General features: G+C 53.6%; 2 protein-coding genes across 13 annotated transcripts in view; one reads left to right on the top strand and one right to left on the bottom strand.

The window, feature by feature from the left end:
* The window catches only part of LOC102158693 (CMRF35-like molecule 1), a 437,861-nt gene that overhangs the window by 224,095 nt on the left and 192,701 nt on the right, over positions 1-21,065 (bottom strand). The gene's annotated exons all lie outside the window — the stretch shown is intronic.
* Positions 142-20,925, top strand: GPRC5C (G protein-coupled receptor class C group 5 member C). Of its 12 annotated transcripts, none has more exons than XM_084983740.1 (7): positions 142-230; positions 368-631; positions 4,304-4,351; positions 9,444-10,529; positions 13,525-13,619; positions 16,057-16,192; positions 18,883-20,925. In XM_084983740.1, exons 4-7 carry the CDS (start codon positions 9,476-9,478, stop codon positions 18,900-18,902), a joined length of 1,305 nt encoding a protein of 434 aa, XP_084839866.1. In that variant the 5' UTR covers positions 142-230; positions 368-631; positions 4,304-4,351; positions 9,444-9,475; the 3' UTR covers positions 18,903-20,925. The 12 variants fall into 12 exon arrangements, 9 of the variants coding, with proteins under 9 accessions (XP_084839866.1, XP_020923731.2, XP_084839870.1 ...); XM_021068072.2 differs by having other exon boundaries at positions 16,057-16,206; XM_084983744.1 differs by lacking the exon at positions 368-631.

Below are 21,065 nucleotides of genomic sequence, written 5' to 3'. Positions count from 1 at the left end.
GCGCACTGGGACGTGCGGAGAGGGAGAGCCCGCCCGCGAGGTGTGCTGGGCGGCACCCCAAACCGCTTTCCAGAGAGAAAGCCGAGTCCAGAAAGTGAGTGCGCGTGAGTGTGTGCGCGCGCCCGCGTGCGGGGGCGTGGCAGTAAACAGCAACAACCCACAAGCCAGCTTGGCCAGAAACTCCGATCTCCCTCCGAAGCCGGAAAGTGCGACTCGTCCGCAGCCCGGAGGTGAGTCGGGGGTGGGGTGGGGTGGCGTGGGAGGAGGGCTGGCCGGGCTTTGTTACTGTGTAAGCGGATCGCACGTACCTGGAGCGCTGCGGGCGCCCGATAAGCGCCTGAATGGAGGTGATGTCACGGTGATGCAGACGCCGGCCCACCCTCGCTGAGAGAAAGGAGCCGAGCTTGGGGAGAGGCCAGCGCGAGAGCAAGCGACGGAGCGAGGCCAGCTCAGCCCGGGTCCCGCGGAGAGGCAGGCCGTGCGCCCCGATCCCCCGCCGGGGCCCCGCCACTCCAGGTCCCGGCTGGGCCTGGCCCCGCGCCCTACCCGGAGTCCCTCCCACCCCTGCGTGCGCCCCGCCTGGAGTTGGCCCCAAACGCCGCGCCGGAGCTGGGCAGGCGGCGCGTCCCAGGTAAGGGCTGTTGCCTTCCCGCTCCGCCCTCGCCTTGGCCGCCCGGAAGAGTAGGGTCGGGTCGGACTGGTGGGGAGTGGGCGAAGGTAGAGGCCCCAGGGGTGGAGAACCCGGGGGCGGAGGACGCCGATCCTACTCCGCTCGGTCGCAGAAACTTTCCGAACACGAGCGGGCTGGGGACTAGGGGTGTGGGAAGCCCGGCGCTGCGGCTCCGCGTTGGCGGCGAGGGAGAGCTGCACCATCAGGGTCTCCAAGGACTGCCCTCCCCAGCCTCCGCGCCTCTCTGCGCGAGTCCACGGTCAATAGCGACCAGGGGGCTGGCGTCCTCTCCGCTGGCCGCTACCTTGGTTGAGGAGGGCAGGTTTCTGTGGTCAGAGGAAATGGGGGAGGCTGGCTCCCCTGCTCTCCGCCATCCAGACGCGCGTGGGAGTAGATCCCAGCACCGGGGCGGAGTAGGGAGGGGAGGGCTCAGAATTTGCCTTCGAGAAGTTCGCAGTTTCGGTCAAAGACCCTTTACTCTCGGCAGCGTGGCTTCCAGATGCCTTTCCTTTCCCCGCTCCTCCCCGCCCCCCGCGGAGTTTCCTGCCCTTTCCAGCCGCGGGGGTTGAATTGCTTCCCTCCACCCCTAGACCCCCTGCAGTTTTAAACCCTGCAAAACCCCTCCACGGTCTTGATCCTGAAGCAGGGGGACCAGAATATGTTGAAATTGGCTTTTGTGCTCCTGCCAGTTCTCTCTCTGCCTTTATTTGTGGCCGGGGGGTGGGGTGGGGTGGGGTGGAGTGGCAGGAGGGGAATGGTGCGCCTTCCCGAGAGGCTAAGATCGGGACCTTGGTTTGAAGACCCAAGAGTTTGAGAATGCTCAGGGAATTGGGGGCCAAATGCCCACCGTCGGTGTGAAGATCTAGGCTGGGATTCCAGGAAGCCCTCTAACTCCCCTCCCCACCCCAGAGGTAGCTCCTTACAGGCACCTCTCTTCTTATTGGTTGGTTTAAACACCAGAGCCCCGAGAGCAGAGTTGGTTAGATGACAGGACCTAACCTGGAGGGGGGAGAGAAAGAAGGAGATGGATGGGAGAAGGGGAGGAGGTGGGGAGGCTCTCAGTGGTGGGTCTGTCTGTCTTCACCGGCAGCTAAGTGTTGGCAGATGGGGGAGGAAGGAGCACGCTCTCTGGCCTCTTTGGGTGACCTTCAGTGCCTCTGAGAGGGGCCTTTAAGGGGTCATGGCATCCTTGAAGGTGACCACTGGCTGTGGGTCTGTATGATATTCTGGGGGGGATACAGACCGGGAGCATCATGAAGCCCACGTTGCTCTTTTTAGGGTGGTTGCTAGACTTCTGTGTGGACGGTCTGGGAGTGAGGAAGGAGGTTCTGGAAAGATGGGAAGACCCGGCTGCCTCATCCTTGCTTGCTATGTGAAGCCCAGTCAGGGCTGGCTGGGCCTCTGAGCCCACCACTCTGCTGAAGGCCCTCTGCCTCCCCCTGGAGAGGGAAAGAGGGAGGAAGGGGGGATTCTGGAACTGGATTGGGCTGACTCAGACCTGGGGCGCGGGGGTGGGGGTGTTGAGTGGCTGAGCCCCGGGACAGGCCGATTTCAGAGGTGATTAAAAATATTTGTGTAACTGATTCCAGGGAGGTGAAGCAAAAGGGCCCCTTTGTCCAGAAAATAATCTGCAGCTGGGGAGCTGGGCTGAGCTGCAGCTGCGGTGTGGGGGGAAAATCATGGTCCCCGGCCCCCTGCCCTCCTCGGTCCTGCTGAGAACCTTGAAGCAGGAGATGTGACTCCAGAAGGAAGGAGGCAGGGCTTCTCCAGCATCTTCAAAGATGGTATCCGTTGGCTGGCTGAATCTGCACTCCTGGATGTTGAGGGACCCTGCTCTGAGCGCTTTAGAGCTTTCTTCTCTTTACGTCTCCTCCTGCTGGCCTTCAGAGGTCGCTGTCCTAGGCAGTGGTCAAGAACCAGGCTCCCAACTTGAGTTGGTGTATTCCCATTTCCACCCTGAAAGTTCCCACCCTGGTGGGACCAACAGACTTGAAGGGTCAGATCCAAGACTAACAGCACAGGTAGAAGGAAATTGGGGTGAGATCTGTGAAGCTTCTCTGGTCCTGGCTCACGGCCGGTGAAGTGCTGGATTCTAGCAGGAGGTTCAGGCAGGTATGGCTCGAAGAGAAAAAGCGACCAAGAAGAGGGACGGACCTACGGGTCCCAGGCCTAAATGAGAGCTGACTTGGTTTTTTGCAATGACATGGCCCTGATGAGATATGAACTTGTAGCATGAGCTTAGCATCCTCTTCCCCACATCCAACAAGGTCTTGGACTTTTTTTTTTTTGCCATTTCTTGGGCCACTCCTGTGGCATATGGAGATTCCCAGGCTAGGGGTCTAATCAGAGTTGTAGCCACTGGCCTATGCCAGAGCCACAGCAATGCGGGATCCGAGCCGCGTCTACAACCTACACCACACTCACGGCAATGCCAGATCCTTAACCCACTGAGCAAGGCCAGGGATCGAGCCCTCAACCTCACGGTTCCTAGTCGGATTCGCTAACCACTGAGCCACGACGGGAACTCCAAGGTCTTAGACTTTATTGGGAAAAGATTTCCATTATGCCTTAGTTGGCCTTGATCTTTAACCGGGGAATGAATGTGTCCTCAACAAATCGATTGCCTGTGCTTTTTGCCAGACTCATCTTTTTTTTTTTTTCTCTTTTTTGGCCAAGCCTGCCACAGGAGTTCTGAGGCCAGGGATCAGATACGAGCCATAGTTGCAACCCAGGTGCAGTTGCAGCAACACCAGATCCTTAACCCAGTGTGCTGGACCAGGGGTTGAACCTGAGTCCCAGCACTCCCAAGATGCTGCTGATCCCATGGGAACTCATGCCAGACTCATCTTAAACCCCAGCCCTGGGAGTTCCCATGGTGGCTCCGCAGAAATGAAATGAACCTGACTAGTATCCATGAGGATGTGGCCTTGCTCAATGGGTTAAGGATCTGGTGTTGCCGTGAGCTGTGGTGTAGGTCACAGACTTGGTTCAGATCTGGCATTACTGTGACTGCAGTGTAGGCCAGCAGCTGTAGCTCTGATTCAACCCCTAGCCTGGGAACTTCCATAGGTCACAGGTGCAGCCCTAAAAAGCAAAAAAATAAAATAAAATAAAATAAAAAGGAGTTCCTGTTGTGGCTCAGTGGTTAATGAACCTGACTAGTATCCATGAGGATGAAGGTTTGATCCCTGGCCTTGCTCAGCGGGTTGGGGATCTGGTGTTGCCGTGAGCTGTGGTGTAGCGTGCAGATTCGGCTTGGATCCTGCCTTGCTGTAACTGTGGTGTAGGCTGGCAGCTGTAGCTCGATTGGACCCCTAGCCTGGGAACCTCCATATGCCACAGGTGGGGCCCTAAAAAAAAAAAAAGAAAAAAGAAAAAAGAAAGAAATAATAAAAAAATAAAAATAAAAGCCCAACCCTGGTTATGTCCTCACTGTGCAAAAAAATAGCCTTCCATGGCTCCCCATTGCCTTTAGAATAATGCCCGCAACTCCTTCCCTGTAGCATTTCTAATCTCGCCAGCTGGCTGCAACCTCCCTTTACAAACTCAGTTCATACTTGGTCACCTCGATTAGAAACTGAATCAAATGCTGTTGGAAGGTCTTCTCCATTCTGTCTTTTTTGACCCCCTCAGCTGGGAAGAGGTCCCTCTTGTTCCTGGAGCAGCTTCCTCTCCCAAGAGGTGAGTTCTTTTGTGTGGCACTTACCTTATTCTTCTTTGGGTAGTTTTGTTTTGGGGTTTGTTTTTTTTTTTTTCTGTTTTTTGTTTGTTTTTGCTTTTTTTGTCTTTTTAGGGCCGTACCTGTGGCACATGGAGGTTCTCAGGCTAAGGGTCCAACTGGAGCTGTAGCCGCCTGCCTACACCACAGCCACAGCAACACAGGATCTGAGCCGCATCTGCTACCTACGACATAGCTCACCGCAACTCCAGATCCTTAACTCACTGAGCAAGGTTAAGGATCGAACCTGTGTCCTCATGGATGCCAGTCAGATTTCTTAACTGCTGAGCTGTGACGGGAACTCCTGGGTAGTTTTCTTATAGACCTACCTTTCTCTCCTCTTAGATTTGAGATACCACTAAGTCCGGAACCGTGTGTGCTCATCTTTGTATTTTTACTGCTCTGAGAGCTACAGGGCCTTGTCCCTCTGGGCGCACGCACAGTAAATATTTGCTAATTTGAAATAATAGTCTGTTCTAAACTGGGACCTTGAGGAGGGAGGTAGGGTGGTCAGCTCTGGAGGATGTGCAGGTTGCCCGAGGCTAAGTCCGAGTGGCCATTCTCAGGGCTCAGTTCCATATCTCCAAGTTCACCCCAAGTTCTTGCTGCCCTGCTGAGAGCCACAAACACCCACGATGGGGTTGAGTGCTTATGATACCATAGCATGTTAGCCGTAAATTATCTCCTGGAGTGGTTCAATACTTCTTACCCACTAGCCCTCCCCAACACTCTTCTCTTTCCAGTGCTTGTAAATAAAGTACAGTTTGTGCTGTATTGATTTACGATTAGACAAAGTCCCCTACAAAACTTATTTAAGTCGCAATGTACGGGAAATGTGCTTTTGCGTTGAAAGTCCAGAGAAATTGCTGGAAGTCAAGCTGCGTTATAGTGCCATTGCTGTTTATTTAGGAAAACAATAATAGTAGTTCCCACTGTGGCGCAGTGGAAACGAATCCAACTAGTGTTCATGAGGATATGGGTTTGATCCCTGGTCTCAGGGATCCAGTGTTGCCATGAGCTGTGGTGTAGGTCGAAGATGTGGCTCAGATCCTGTGTTGCTATGGCTGTGACAAAGGCCGGCAGCTGTAGCTCTGATTCAGCCCCTGGCCTGGCAACCCTAAAAAGCAAAGAAAAAAAAAGGGTAAATTCACAGAAGAATGTTCATTTATTAAGAGTTAATAGGGAGTTCCCTTTGTGGCTCATTGGGTTAAGGATCCAGCATTGTCACTGCTGTGGCTCTCTCAGACCACAGTTCGCTTGAACCCTGGGCCCGACAACTTTGCATGCCATGATGTGGCCACAAAGAAAAAAAGTTAATTGTAGGTGTTGTTGAGCGAATGCAGGCTTAATGGAAAGACTAACTGGAGAAGTTCCCGTTGTGGCTCAGTGGTTAATGAACCTGACTAGTATCTATGATGATCCCTGGCCTTGCTCAGTGGGTTAAGGATCTGGCGTTGCCGTGAGCTGTGGCGTAGGTCGCAGACGTGGCTCAGATCCTGCGTTGCTGTGGCTGTGGTGTAGGCTGGCAGCTGCAGCTCCGATTAGACCCCTAGCCTGGGAACCTCCATATGCCATGGGTGCAGCCCTAAAAAGACAAAAAAGACCAAAAAAAAGAAAAAAAGAAAAAGAAAAAAACTAACTGAGAGGGCTGGGAGACCTAGAATATTTCCAAGGGGCACATAGTACCTTAAAGGATTTTGGAAGTTGATGACGTTTATTGCGTCAGCTTCACTTCATTTGTGAGTTTTCTTTTCCCTGACTTTGTAGCAGTGTCCTTACCCTTTGTCAGTTAGGGAGAAACCATTTCTATCCGTTGAGATTTAGCATTTTGACTTATGCATTAGACATAACTGGGATTGGAGAACGCGTTAAGGAGTGTTCAAATCTACCCTCCACCCAAAAGGGAACAAAGGAAGGTGGTTGGGAGTTGGATGATGCCATTCTTCTACCAGCCACTAGTGGTCACTATCAGCCCAGGAAAGCTTGGTTGCTGTCTTTCTGGAGAGTTCCTGGGCTCAGGTGGTGGGAGAAGAAGAGGCAGGGTTACAATTAGTTATTTGAACATAAGGGGTGATGTAAATGTGAAGTACCTGCATTTCATAGAACTTCGGAATTTATGATTTGCTTTTTATTTATTTTTTTAAATTTTATTGGCGTGTAGTTGTTGGACTTAACAATATTGGGTTAGTTTAGGTGTACAGCAAAGCGAATCAGTTATACATATATCCATTCTCTCTCAGATTCTTTTCATATATAGGTTATTACAGAATGTTAAGTAGATTGCTCTGTGCTATACAATTAAGTCTTTGTTAGCTATTTTGTATATAGTAGTCTATATGTGTTAATTCCCAACTCCCAGTTTATACCCTCCACTCCACCCCCTGCCGTGTTTCCCCTTTGGTAACCATAAGTTCGATTTTGAAATCTGTGCATCTGTTTCTGTTTTGTAAATACGTTCTATTGTATCATTTTTTAAATTAGGTTCCACATATACATGCTATCATATGATATTTGTCTTTGTCTGACATACTTCACTTAGTATGATCATCTCTGGCTCCATCCATGTTGCTGCAAATGGTATTTCATTTTTTTTCAGGGCTGAGTAATATTCTGTTGTAGATTGTACCCCCCATCCTCTTTATCCATTCATCTGCCGATGGACTTTTATGTTGCTCTGTGTCGTGGCTGTTGTAAATAGGGCTGCTATGAACATTGAGGTGCATGTATCTTTTTGAATTTTGGTTTTCTTCAGATACATGCCCAGCAGTGGGATTGCTGGATCATATGGTAGTTCTACGTTCAGTTCTTTAAGGAACCTCCATACTGTTCTCCATAGTGGTTGTATATGACTTGCTTTTTAGAGCATTTTAAATTTCTGTTCTTTGGGTAAATTTAAAGTCTTTGGTTGGAAAACTCACTGATTCACTGATTTGTTCTTTAATTTCTCTTAGTCTGTCACACTCTTTATCTCCACTTCACATAGGGCAAATCCAGCTGCTATTGAGGGCAGGGGTTTGGTTTTCTTTGGTGCCCATCAGCAGCATTTGGTCAGGCTGCTGTACGGGACTGATTTAATGAGTAGTTGGAGTAGTAAGTTACCTCCCTGGTGTGAATAGACATCTTTCTTCTTCTTCTTCTTCTTCTTTTTTAATGGCTGCACCCACTGGATATGAAAGTTCCCAGGCCAGATACTGAATCCGAGCCACAGCTGTGGCAACAGCTGATCCTTTAACCCACTGTGCCAGGCCAGGGACCAAACCCTTGCCTCCATAGTGACCTGAGCTGCTACAGTCAGATTTTTTTTTTTTTTTTTAGAGCCTCACCCATGGCACAGGGAGGTTCCCAGGCTAGGGGTCAAATTGGAGCTGGAGCCGCCTGCCTACACCATGCCACAGCAACGCAGTTTCCGAGCCGTGTCTGTGACCTACACCACAATTCACGGCAATGCTGGATCCTTAACCCACTGAGCAAGGCCAGGGATCGAACCCCATGTTCTCATGGATAGTAGTCAGGTTCGTTAACCACTGAGTCATGACAGGAACTACGTGCAGTAGGATTCTTAACCCACTGTGCCACAGTGGGAACTCCTAAGACATCTTTCTTGCCTTCTAGCTGCAGTGCCTTGACAGCTTCCATTTTAGACTCATTCCTTTGGGGTTTTGCTTTGCTCTTGCCGGGTTCCTGCTTTTAAAATGTTAATGCCTCATAGGAGGATTTTTGCACTAAGCCGTTAACTCCTGAGCTGGGAAATTAGTTGAATTTATCCTTGGGACTCCAGCAACAGGACTCTCAAAGAACTTTGGGTTTTGAAGAGAAGCATTGGCATTCAAAGTGGGAAAATGAAGGGCAAAAAAGTATGTGGGATGGAGGCATCAAGGAAAGGTGAAAAATCCATCCAATCCTTCCTTCCTTCCTTCCCTCCTTCCTTCCTTCCTTCCTTCCTTCCTTCCTTCCTTTCATCTTTTTAGGGCTGCACCTCGGCATATGGAGGTTCCCAGGCTAGGGGTCCAATCAGAGCTACAGCTGCCGGCCTACACCATAGCCACAGCAACGCTAGATCTGAGCTGCGTCTGTGACCTACACTACAGCTCACGGCAACGCCAGATCCCTAACCCACTGAGTGAGGCCAGGGATCGAACCCTCATCCTCATGGTTCCTAGCCAGATTTGTTTCCGATGCGCCAAGACGGGAACTCTATATATGATTTTTCAATCCTCTCTTCACTTTTTCTGCTTGCAGTTTATACCTGTTCCAGGTGCTTATTAAATACTCTTGTTAAATTGACTGAGTGTATGCATGGCTGATTCGCTGTGGACTTGGGCATCTCGGGGACAGGGTGGAAGGGCATAATGTCTGGCCAGCTGAACTCTGGAAGTCCCAGGGCTCAGGGAGGTGCTGAGTGAGTGACAAGCTAGGACTTGTTCACAAACCTCCCCCCTCCCCCCACCCCCCTGCTGCAAGAGCTCAGGGAATATTTAGGCTCCAGTGATGGTTTGCGGAGGGGGGAGGGACCTGAAAATTCGGTCCAGTTTCCTCCTTTTCTGTGCCTGGGAACAGGGAGGAGAAATGGGCTTCATGTACTTTGCCCCTCTGGTCAGCTGATAGGACGCCCAGGAGTGCTGGGTAAAGACGGATTCTGGGCACAGTGGAAATGAGGGCACAGCGGAAACAGATCCGACTAGTTTCCATGAGGACGCAGGTTTGATCCCTGGCCTTGCTCAGTGGGTCGGGGATCCGGCGTTGCCGTGAGCTGTGGTGGAGGTTGCAGGTGTGGCTCAGATCTGGCATTGCTACGGCTGTGGTGTAGACCGGCAGCTGTAGCTCCGATTCAACCCCTAGCCTGGGAACTTCCATATGCCGTGCACGTGGCTTTAAAAAGCAAAAAAGAAGAAGAAGAAGAAGAAAAAGACGAAAAAGAAAGATTTTGAAACACATAGAGAGGGACAGACTCATCAGACTCATGATCAGCCAGTTCACGATGGGGGGAGCAGCACCTCGTGTGTCGGAGGGATGGCTTGGATGACTGACTTTGGACTTTCCTCCCTCTGTCTCTAGGGACCCAGCTGGAGGCTGGCCTGGGAGCCAGGATGGCCGTCCACAAAGCCTTGCTGATGTGCCTGGGACTCCCTCTCTTCCTGTTCTCCGCAGCCCACGGCCAGAGCCATGCCCCACCCGGCTGCAGCCCGGACCTCAACCCCCTCTATTACAACCTGTGTGACCGCTCGGAGGCCTGGGGCATCGTCTTGGAGGCAGTGGCGGGGGCGGGCATCATCACCGCCTTTGTCCTCACCATCATCCTTGTGGCCAGCCTCCCGTTTGTGCAGGACACCAAGAAGCGGAGCCTGCTAGGGACCCAGGTGTTCTTCCTTCTGGGGACCCTGGGCCTCTTCTGCCTCGTCTTTGCCTGCGTGGTGAAGCCTGACTTCTCCACCTGTGCCTCTCGGCGCTTCCTCTTTGGGGTCCTGTTCGCCATCTGCTTCTCCTGCCTGGTGGCCCACGTCTTTGCCCTCAACTTCCTGGTCCGGAAGAACCACGGGCCCCGGGGCTGGGTGACCTTCACCGTGGCCCTGCTGCTGAGCCTCGTGGAGGTGATCATCAACACGGAGTGGCTGATCATCACGCTGGTGCGGGGCGGGGGCGGTGAGGCTGGCCCTCCGGGCAACGGCAGCGCCGGCGGGGCCAGCGCCTCCCCCTGTGCCATCGCCAACATGGACTTTGTCATGGCACTCATCTATGTCATGCTGCTGCTGCTGTGTGCCTTCACGGGGGCCTGGCCTGCCCTGTGCGGCCGCTTCAAGCGCTGGCGGAAGCATGGGGTCTTCGTGCTGCTGACCACGGCCACCTCCATCGCCATCTGGGTGGCGTGGATTGTCATGTACACCTATGGCAACCGGCAGCACCACAGCCCCTCGTGGGACGACCCCACGCTGGCCATCGCCCTCGCCGCCAACGCCTGGGTCTTCGTCCTCTTCTATGTCATCCCTGAGGTCTCCCAGGTGACCAAGGCCAGCCCGGAGCAAAGCTACCAGGGGGACCTGTACCCGACCCGGGGCGTGGGCTATGAGGCCATCCTGAAGGAGCAGAAGGGCCAGAGCATGTTTGTAGAAAACAAAGCATTTTCCATGGACGAGCCGGCCTCAGGTGGGTTGCAGGACACCCTCCCCACGTCCCCTTTTCTTTGTTTGTTTGTTTTTTGCTTTTGGACGCCTGCAGCCTGTGGAGTTCCCGGACCAGGGATCAGATCTGAGCTGCAGCTGTGGCAACACCAGATCCTTAACCCACTGTGCCGGGCCAGGGATCGAACCTGCGTCCCAGCACTCCCAAGACGTCGCCAATCCCATTGTATCAGAGCAGGGACTCCCCCGCATCCCCCCACCTTTTTTTTTGTCTTTTTGCCTTTTCTAGGGCCGCTCCTGCGGCACATGGAAGTTCCCAGGCTAGGAGTCGCATCAGAGCTGCAGCTGCCAGCCTACACCACAGCCACAGCAACGCAGGATCCGAGCCGTGTCTGCTACCCACACCACAGCTCACGGCAATGCCAGATCCTTAACCCACTGAGCAAGGGCAGGGATCGAATCCGCAAACTCATGGTTCCCAGTCTGATTCATTAACCACTGCGCCACGACGGGAACTCCCCCACATCCCCTTTTATTTCATCACTTTACTGCAGGATGAGGGGGGCTCCTCTTCTGAACAAAAGAGGAAGTTCTCGAGATTATCCACAGTTTTCTGCCTAAATTCCATCTTTTTAAAGATTTTTTCCCCAATACTCATGTAATTCATGACTATATTTGCATGGTAAAATTTGAGACAGTACAGGTAAAATTTCCCTCACTGTCTCTCCAATTGTACCCCGTCCCTTCCTGTTCCTTCCCCAGAACAGACAGATCACTGTTGACTGGTGTTTTAGCACTAGGTGTGCCTCAGTTTCCTCTTCTGTAAAATGGGGGTGATAGTGGTTCCTGTTTCATAGGATTCTTTGGAAGATTACCTTAAGGCATCTTCCTGGCACTTGGAAAATACTCTAGAAGTATTAACTAGTAGCTCTGTGTATTACTATTATTTTATTATCATTATTGTTATCCTTCCAGAGTTTGTTTTTCTATCATGTATGTATCTTTTCAGGGGCTCCCGTTGTGGCTCAGTGGGTTAAGAACCTGATACAGTATCTGTGAGGATGAAGGTTTGATCACTGGCCCTGCTCAGTGGGTTAAGGATCCAGCATTGCCATGAGCTGTGGCATAGGTGGCAGATGTGGCTTGGATCCGGCGTGGCTGTGGCTGTGGCTGTGGCTGTGGCTGTGGTGTAGGCTGGCACCTGCAACTCTGATCCAACCCCTAGCCTGGGAATTTCCATATGCCAGGTGCAGCCCTAAAAAGAAAAAAAAAAGTAAAGAGCTTCTCAGTTAAATTTTTTCTTTTTCATAAAAGCGCAAATGCCATATGCTGATCTAAGCAACACCCCTAGCTAGCCAGCTTGTCCCCAGGCTCCTGCCCCGGCTCTTTGTTAATGGGACGGAGCTCTCGTGGCAGAGCCAGCAATCTGGGTGACAGCCAGCTGCAGAGCCTGATTTTTGGAGCTGAGGTTACCCGAAAAGTGGAAGGGGCAAGAGGGGGAGAGAAGCCTCTGGAGACTATGCCAAGCCTCTCTCGCAGCAGCTTGGGAGGTGGGGGTGGAAGGATGGGAGGGTGGCCGTTCTCAGGGAGACTTAGCCAGTTGCCCTCCCAGCTCCCTAAGGAAGAAGCCTCTCTCTGCCATTTGTTCCTTGTAAGGACCTTGTATTGAGCACACGCTGAGTGCCAGGGACTAAGCCTTTCCGGACGTGTCCTGTTTCACATGCTACTTGAGTGCTCTCTTAGCTGGCTGGCTGCAGCCCCTTCGTCTGCCATGACCCGGAAGCCTGGACCCCGACCCCAGATTGTGCTGATTAAGGTGTTTGGGGGCTTAGGACTTGAACTGACTGATTCTCGTGCCCCAGTCGTGGGGCCTCTGCCAGGGGTCAGAGGCAGAGGCAGGAGAAGTTCCAGAATCAGAACTCCCTCGCTTTTCTCTACAAGCCAAGATCCCCGAAGTGCCTGCTTTGGGGAAAGGAGTGACCCTCGCCCTGCCAGGCACTGAGTGATCTTGGACCTGCCCGGGCTGGTGCCAAGTGAAGGGGCAGGGGCCAGTTGGTGAGGCTGGCGGGAGAGAGGGGCTTGGGGACAAGAGTTGGGAGGCGCCTCAGCTGGCCCCACCTTTGCTGTCACCTCCTACACCCCCCACCCCACCCCCGCCTGTTTGTCAGGTCAGCGAGCCCTCAGCCTTTGTCCTCAAGGCAAACACTTCTGGGACTTGTGAGGGTTCTTTTTTTTTTTTTTTTCCTTTTTTTAAAATTTAATTTTTTTTTTAAATGGAAAAATCAATTGAGTGAGCCCAGCACTTAGGGAGCCCTGTATAGCTGTGGTGCGGGGCCATCAGCCTGTAGGAGATGGGTGTCCGATGTGCAGGGCCCCACAGCACAGCCTGCTCTCTGTCCCCCAGGCTAGGTCAGCAGCTATCCTCAGACCCAGGAAATTAACACCCCCCGAAGGCACAGGGAACTGTTCCTGGAGCTCAAAATAGTCCTGGAGGCTTGCCAAGGGGCCGCAGGCTGGGATGTGCATTTGGTCCCCCTGCTGGGTCTCTGGGTCCTGGTGAATGATCACCTGTCTCATGAAGATGTGGGGGTCGTGGGTGGGGGGCGGGGGGTGTCTCTGCTGTATTTACCCCAGCACCTGGCAGCTGGCCCGCAGCGGTGGAGGCCGGAGCTGGAGGCTGGCCATCTTGGAAGGCGGCCGAAGGCCCGTGCGCCCCTCCTGGCCCCTGGCCCCGGAGGGCGGGTAGGGATGTGAAGGTTGCTGACGGGAGCATTTTTTCTGAGCTGTGGGTGGAAGGGGGCTCCCCACACTGCAGGAAAACCCAACAGGGAGGCAAACAAAGGGATGCTGGGCTCCAAAGGGGCCCTCACCCCTGGGCTGGCCTCCCTGGCCAGGCTCCCTCTCTGAGTTCAGTGTTACCCCAGGGTTGGCCCTTTTTCCTCTCTCTGCCCCCTGGTCAGCCTCACTTGAGAGCAGGAAAGGGGGCCCAGTGCCGAAACAATTCCTGTGTTTCCTTGCAGGTAAAAGACCGGTGTCACCGTACAGCGGGTACAACGGGCAGCTGCTGACCAGCGTCTACCAGCCCACTGAGATGACTCTGATGCACAAAGCCCCGGTGAGTGGGTCCCCAGATCCCCGAGACCCTGCTGGGGCCCGGTGGTCAGGGCAGGTGGGTGGAGGCAGGGGGAGAAAGGCAAGCTCTGCATCTGATGTGTCAGCCTTGAGGGGCCCACAGCCCTGGCTTGTGATATCCTCTTCCTGGGGTTGATCGTCTCACTGCCCTCAGCTGCACTGCGGCGGGACCTGCCTGCCCCGTGTCATCGGGGTGTCACCCACTGAAGCCAGAGGCTCCGAATGACCCTTCTCTGAGCTGGTGGGAGCAGCTTAGATGAGGGTGGGGGGCTCAGCCAGGTAGGTGTCATTCTTGGTGGACAGAGGACCACAGGGCAGGTCTGGGCATGTATCTACTCCTCAAGCACAGCTGTCCCCAGCGGCCCTCCAGCTCTGTTCCCCCCAACCCGCAGGCAGCAGCTCTCGACCTTACACCTCCCCTGGGTTCTGGAAACCAGATGCTCCATTAGCCAAGGGGGGCGGGGATGGGAACAGGAAGCCGATGGGATAGATTCTTATTCACTCCATGGAAGTTCCTCCTCCCCAGCTGGCTGGCAGGGGCTGTGGGGAGAGGTCAGTGACCCCCCCTTGGCAGGAGGCTGGGAACAGGAAGCCAGGGAGGTCAGCAGGGTGGCGTTCTCATCCCCCTCCCCGCTGTGAGCCCCGGTGGGGTGGGGGTGGGGCAGGGGGAGGCCAGTGTATCCCAAACTTCCTACCCCAGTGCCTTCCCTCTCCCGAACCCTGAACCTGCAGCCGGTGCCGGGAGCGCAGCATGGGCAGAGGAGTCTCTGAAGGACAGCAGAGCCTGCTGGCTCCCAGCCCCTCCTCCCTGCCTGAGCACATGGAGCCTGCTCCCTGGGAAGGATCTGGACTCTTGTATTTTATCTAACACAGTGGCTCCAAAAACATGGTCCCTAGACGCCCCCCCCCCCCCCCGCATTACCATTACCTGGAAACCTGCTAAAAATGCAAATCAGGGGAGTTCCATTGTGGCCCAGCAGGTTAAGAACCCACCATGGTGTCCATGAGGATGCGAGTTCGATCCCTGGCCTCGCTCAGTGGGTTAAGGATCCCGAGTTGCTGCAAGCTGGGGCATAGGTCGAAGATATAGCTCAGATCGGGCGTTACTCTGGCTGTGGTATAGGCCAGCAGCTGCAGCTCCAATTCAACTCCTAGCCTGGGAACCTCCAAATGCCCCAAGTGTGGCCCTAAAAAGGAAAAAAAAAATGCAGATCGGGTGGGGCTGGTGATGTGGGGCTGGTGGTTCGTCTCTCTTCAGTGACGTCACTCTGATAACTTGGAGTAATCCAAGCTGGGATGGGAGAAACCACCCTTGGGAATCTGCCAACACTGCCTACAGATAGGGTGATAAACATTCATAGCCCTCACGGGGTGGGGCCCGCTAGGTGTGGGTGTGACCAGGTGGTTTTTCGGTTTTTTTTTTTTTTGGTCTTTTTAGGGCCGCACCTGGAGCATATGGAGGCTCCCAGGCTAGGAGTCGAATCGGCGCTATAGCTGCCAGCCTACATCACAGCCACAGCAACTCGGGATTTGAGCTGTGTCTGCGACCTACACCACAGCTCACGGCAATGCTAGATCTTTAACCTGCTGAGTGAGGCCAGGGATTGAACCCGCATCCTCAACGGATACTAGTTATATTCTTAACCTGCTGAATGAGAGCTCAGAGAATTTGGGTTTTAGGTCTCCAAAACTTAAAACTCTCCAACCCCAAACCAAGCATCTCTAAATCAGATGCTAGATGAGAATTATGTTGCATGCCGGAGGCCTGTCAAAAGGGTGTCCTGGGCCAGGCGCTCTGGCAACTATGATGCTCTTAGGGTGTCAGCCAGGTGACAGCTCAGCATGGCTTACCCTCCATTGCACCCCAAGATTTGGGGAGCAGGATGTGGCATGAGACGAGGATCCTTCTGAAAAGAGCCATCCCGGAGTTCTTATCGTGGCTCAGTGGTTAACCAACCTGACTAGTATCCAGGAGGACGTGGGTTCGACCCCTGGCCTTGCTCAGTGGGTTAAGGATCCAGCATTGCCATGAGCTGTGGTGTGGTGTAGGCGGGCAGCTGCAGCTCCGATTTTACCTCTAGCCTGGGAACCTCCATATGCTGCAGGTGCAGCCCTAAAAATTGGAGAAAAAATAAAGTAAAGAAAAGAAGCTCAGGGCCATTGGAAGTGACAGGGGCCTCATTTCCATGCCCAGGAAGGTGGCTCTCTGCAGGGTGAAATAAGAGGCTAGAGGTCAGAGGTCAGCCCCTCCCTTTCTAGACTTGGAGTCATCCCTCCAGGCTGTCACTGGCCAGCTGGGGGGAGGTGGGGGGGGACAGGGAGGAAAGGGGGAGCTGGCAGGCACAGCCCTGCAGGAAGCAGAGCGTTTGTGCATCCGCCTGGCGGAACCTGGCTGTGAGACCTCCTGTTCTTCCTTCCAGTCTGAAGGAGCTTACGACGTCATCCTCCCTCGGGCCACCGCCAACAGCCAGGTGATGGGCAGTGCCAACTCCACGCTGCGGGCCGAGGACATATACGCGGCCCAGAGCCTCCAGGAGGCCACGCTGCCGAAGGAAGGCAAGAACTCTCAGGTCTTTAGAAATCCCTATGTGTGGGACTGAGTCAGCTGCCACCAGGAGGAGGTGGGCAGATTGGGGGAGGGTCTCCCCCGGCCCCTCCCTCCTCGCTGGCTCAGGGCAGGTCTCGGGCCTCCCCCGCCTGCCAGCGTGCCGGAGGGTGTCCCAGAGCCCCCCACTCACTCAGTGTTTGCGGAGTCCAGAAGCCAACTCTGGCTTCGTGCCAGGGCCACCTCTGGCGGCCACGCTCCAGCCAAATAGCGTTCTTGGGGTGGCGGCCGGTCGGCACCTACATTCTCTGGAGTCTTCGGAGAGATTCCTGCCACCTCGAGAGAGATGTTGCAGGGGCTTCTGTCCCGGGTCTTGGTCCTCTGTGAGGAACAAGGGTGCCTAATAAACACGATTCTGCTTTATTAACCCTTCCTCTGGGAATGTTGTTTCTGATCTGGGCTCTTGGTCTCTGATGCTCGAGGCCTGTGGTGTTCCCTCTTTCTGCTCCTCCCTCCAAATATGGCTCCAGGAAAGCTGCTTTGGAGTTTTCCTTCTGTGCAATGAAGTCGCTGTCACCTCTCCCCAGGGATGGGTTCTTCAGCTGAGCCTGGGTCCGTGTCCTGGGCCATCAGAGTGGACCGCTGGGCCCGGCTCCCATCTTCAGTCTTATTCAGCATCTGGGCTTGTCTGAAACCAGGCCTCCGCCTTCCAGGACCCCCACCACTGGCCAGATGAGGTGGGGGGTGGGGGGATGGAGCAGGGGAGGCAGGCTCAGCAACCCGTGGTTTTGGGGAAGATGGGCTTAACTGCAGCCCCTCCTGGTGGGAACGGTGGCGAAGACCCCTGTTAGGGGATGAAGTGGGAGACCCCTGCTCTGGCTCAGATCACACGTGTGTCTGGGCAGGAGTGATGCAGAAAGGAACAGGACCAAAAAAAAAAAAAAAAAGGAGAGTTCCTATTGTGGCTCAGCAGTAACGAACCCGACTAGTATCCATGAGGATGCGGGTTTGATCCCTGGCCTTGCTCAGTGGGTTAAAGATCTGGTGTTGCTGTAGCTGTGGTGTAGGTCACAGATGCAGCTCAGATCTGGCATTGCTGTGGCTGTGGTGTAGGCTGGCAGCTGTGGCTCCAATTCAACCCCTAGCCTGGGAACCTCCATATACCACAAGTGTGGTCCTAAAAGGCAAAAGAAAAATAAAAAAGAAAGAACCATGACTTGTTTACGTCGAGGATGGAAAAGCAGCTGGTTGGTTTCACTCCTGGGCAGGGTTTTTTTTGGTGATCCATATCCTTTAATTTCATTATTTTTACACTGAAGTATAATTTATTTTTTATTTTTTTATGCTTGAAAATTATTTTATTTTTATTCTTTTGCTTTTTAGGGCCACACCCACAGCCTTTGGAAATTCCCAGGCCAGGAGTCGAATTGGAGCTACAACTGCCAGCCTATACCACAGCTACAGCAACGTAGATCCTCAACCCACTGAGCAAGGCCAGGGATCGAACCCACATCCTCATGGATACTTCAGATTCGTTTCCACCGCTCCACAATAGGAACTCCCTATTTTATTTGATTTTCCAAATTTTTATTAAATTTAGTATACTTTAGTTAATGGAAAAAATTTTTTTTTCTTTTTTGTCCGCCCCACGGCATACGGAGTTGCTGGGCCAGGAATCACTTGCACCCTATGCCACAGCTGAGGCAGGGCTAGATTTTTATCTCGCTGTGCCAGATCAGGGGTCAAACCTGCATCCTGGTGCTGCAGAGATACTGCCAATGCTGTTAAGCCCCAGCAGGAACAGAATTCTTTTTTTTTTAATTGAAAGGAGCAGGAGTTTATTTACTTATTTTGTTTTTTAAAAAATTTATTTTCTCCTTTTTAGGGCTGTACCTGTGGCCTATGGAAGCTCCCAGGCTAGGGGTCCTATGCCACAGCCACCGCCACACCAGCACCGAGCTGCATCTGCAACCTATGCCACATCTTGCAACAGTGCGGGATTCTTAATGCACTGATCGAGGCCAGGGATTGAACCTGCAGCCTCGTGGATACTAGTCAGGTTCTTAACTCACTGAGCCACTACAGGAATTCCAGAAATGAGCAGGAATTTAAATGCCCATTTGTTCAGTCCTTTATGGTAAAACCTTTCCATAGCAGCTCATTTTAATCCTCAGGGCTGCTCCTGAAAGGTATGCAGGACAGTACTCGCTTTCCCCTTTCTAGAATCAAAAATCTCAGAACTGGACCATGTTTTAGGGTTAGACAGGGCCTTGGGGATAAGTGTAGTTTTTTTCACCTGCCAGCCTGAAAGCAGGCTGACCCAGAGTGGCCACACAGCCTGGTAAGACCGGCCAGGCTTTCTCAAGACTATGATTTTTAGTGGGTCACGGGGGTCAAAGTGGCCTGGGTTCAGACAAGCAGGGGCGTCCTGACTGTGGACCCTGGTTCAAGGCTTTGCAAGGGGATTGCCAAATTTACCCCTCCCAGGCTTGGGAATGTTTCTCCCCAAAGTCTCCAGAAGCTATTTTCTGATACCGGTTGTAGGGGAAAAAAATGTTGCTGTTGGAAGCAGGGGGAAAAGGTTGCCAGAATTAAAAAAATCCAATGTCTCCTTCGATGTCAGATCACACCAGCCCCCTGGGGACCCTTTTTTTAGTTGTTCTTTAGTTGTTCAAACACTTGTTTTTTCTGGTTACTTTAGGCTCAGTCCCCGCAGAATAACACGAGATGGTAGACGCCCACTTCCCTGGACCGCACATCGTCCTGATGTCCTCATTCCTGTGTCCAGGCTGGGCAGGGCCCTTGTCATTGGAGCTGGGAGGGCCTGGAGGCCACCCACCTGCAGCAGTGGAGTTGGGGGCCTTGTGAAACACTAAGGCATGTGGCTGGGGCTCTAGGGCCACCTACCCCCCCTTCCTGCCCAACCAGCCTCTCCTGGTCCCCAAGTGACTTGAGACCACAGGAGCGGTCTGTGGACACCCAGCCTGCCTCTGGACACCCGCCCCCGACGTCACTGCCCCTGCGTCCCCTCCTGTGGTTCTCCAGATGGCCATCCTCAGATGTCCCTCTCTTCACAGCATGGGCCTTCCGGGCCATCTTTTGGTGTCCAGCCTCAGCTTGTCTCGCTCTGCTCCAAGGTGAAGCCACACCATGGAGAATTTGGCCCCTGCCCTTCTCACCAGGACCTTCTGCCGCCATCTGGACCATGAGGCCACCGAGTTGGGCAGAGCTCACTTGAGGCCTGGACAGATAGATAGCGCCTCTCTTCGTGGCCTGTGGGTCCTAGATCTGAGCCCCTCTGCATCACCACCTCACACCTTCAATGAACTGGGTCCCATCAGGACACAAGGTGGGGGAGTTCCCTGGTGGCTCAGTGGGCTAAGGATCTGGCATCACTGCTGTGGTACAGGTTCCATCCCTGGCCCGGGAACTTCCACATGGTGTGGGTGTGGCCAGAAAAAAAGACACGAGGTGGGAGTTGGGGCTGCATTCTCAGGGATCAACAGAGGGCTGGGCCAGATGGATGGGGGGTCTAGGCCTCTCCCAGGATCGGACTTGGGGCGGCTCCTTAGATAAGTGGCTTCCAGGACTGAAGATTGTGCCATTTCCTGATGGGCCGATGGCTAGGTTTCTACCTCATCTTGGACACCTGGCTGCTGGCGCCGCAGCCCTCATCCACGACGTGCTCCAGCGGGTCCTGACGGCCACCCAGAGGAATGGGGGCATCCTTGCGATGTGTGATGCTGGCACCGACAGAGCTGCGCACACAGCTCCAGACTCGGGGGCGGGGGGGATGAGAGCTCTGTAGTGTTGTCTTTTGCTTTCCTCCTGCCCTCGGGTACCAGAGCTGGCTCCTCTGAGGCCCCCCACCCAGGTGTGCCCCCGGAGCACCCCTCTGTGCGCTGAGATGAGGGGCCATGACTGTGATGCAGGTGCTGACCCCGAAGTCAGTCCCACAGCCCTCCAGGGTCACTGTCCTGCCCCAGCTCCTGTGCCTTTGTCACTGGAGTGTTTCTCCAGGGCTAAGTTGGGTGAACAGGCCCTGCAGAGAGTAGGGCTGTACAGTGACATGTGACAACGCCCTTCCCAATCACTCGTCCTCATACTGGGCTGCTCGGTTCCAAGAATGGGTATTATTTACTCCGATGGAAGGGAAGGGGGAGCTCTGTGCACCTCCGACTCCTCTTGATCTAGGTTAGCGGCCCCAAATCCCTTACAGTGAATAAAGGCGCTACCTTGCTTTCCAGGGTGATGGTCTTGCAGGAGTCACTGCAGCACCAAGGGGCCCCTGGGAGCAGCCTGCAGTGACTGTGGGTTTGTTCATCCTCCAAGTCCCCTGCGGGTGAGGCTTGGGGAGGGATGGGCTTGGAGACAGATGCTCGGATTCAAGAATACTCTGTGGCCCTGCTTCCTCCCGTCTTTGGCCACGTGGAGGAGACCCATGGTCCAGCCGTGTCACAAACAAGCCTTGAAAAAGCCAGCGTAGACCAGAACCTGTTGCAGGTGACATCAGACCAACACCATGGTGAGTTGAGCACCCATTTCTGTCAAACCCGGTAGCTCAAAGCAGAGTAGTTTGAACGTCCTCACCGCTCAGGATTTGGTGACTTTATTCTCTGTGAGGAATGACTGTCACTCAGTGACTTCCCGTGTGTTCATTAAGAATTTTTCTGGAATTTATTACATATATTTGAGATCCGATTCTGCCTTCTAGACCAATAAAGGCTGTTTGATTCCAACGAAATTTTCTTTTTTTTTTTTTTGCCTTTTAGGGGCACACCTGTGGTATATGGAAGTTCCCAGGCTAGGGGTGTAGTCGGAGGTGCAGCTGCCAGCCTATGCCACAGCTCATGGCAACACAGGATGCTTAACTTACTGAATGAG

The sequence above is a fragment of the Sus scrofa genome, chromosome 12 (assembly GCF_054392235.1).
Source record: "Sus scrofa isolate SSC_HxYL_T2T_F1_AM1 chromosome 12, Sscrofa_HxYL_maternal_Yorkshire_Landrace_v2.0, whole genome shotgun sequence".
NCBI classification, from domain to species: domain Eukaryota; kingdom Metazoa; phylum Chordata; class Mammalia; order Artiodactyla; family Suidae; genus Sus; species Sus scrofa.
Note: the sequence above shows the minus strand (reverse complement) of the source record. Positions and strands in the feature narration are given on the sequence as shown.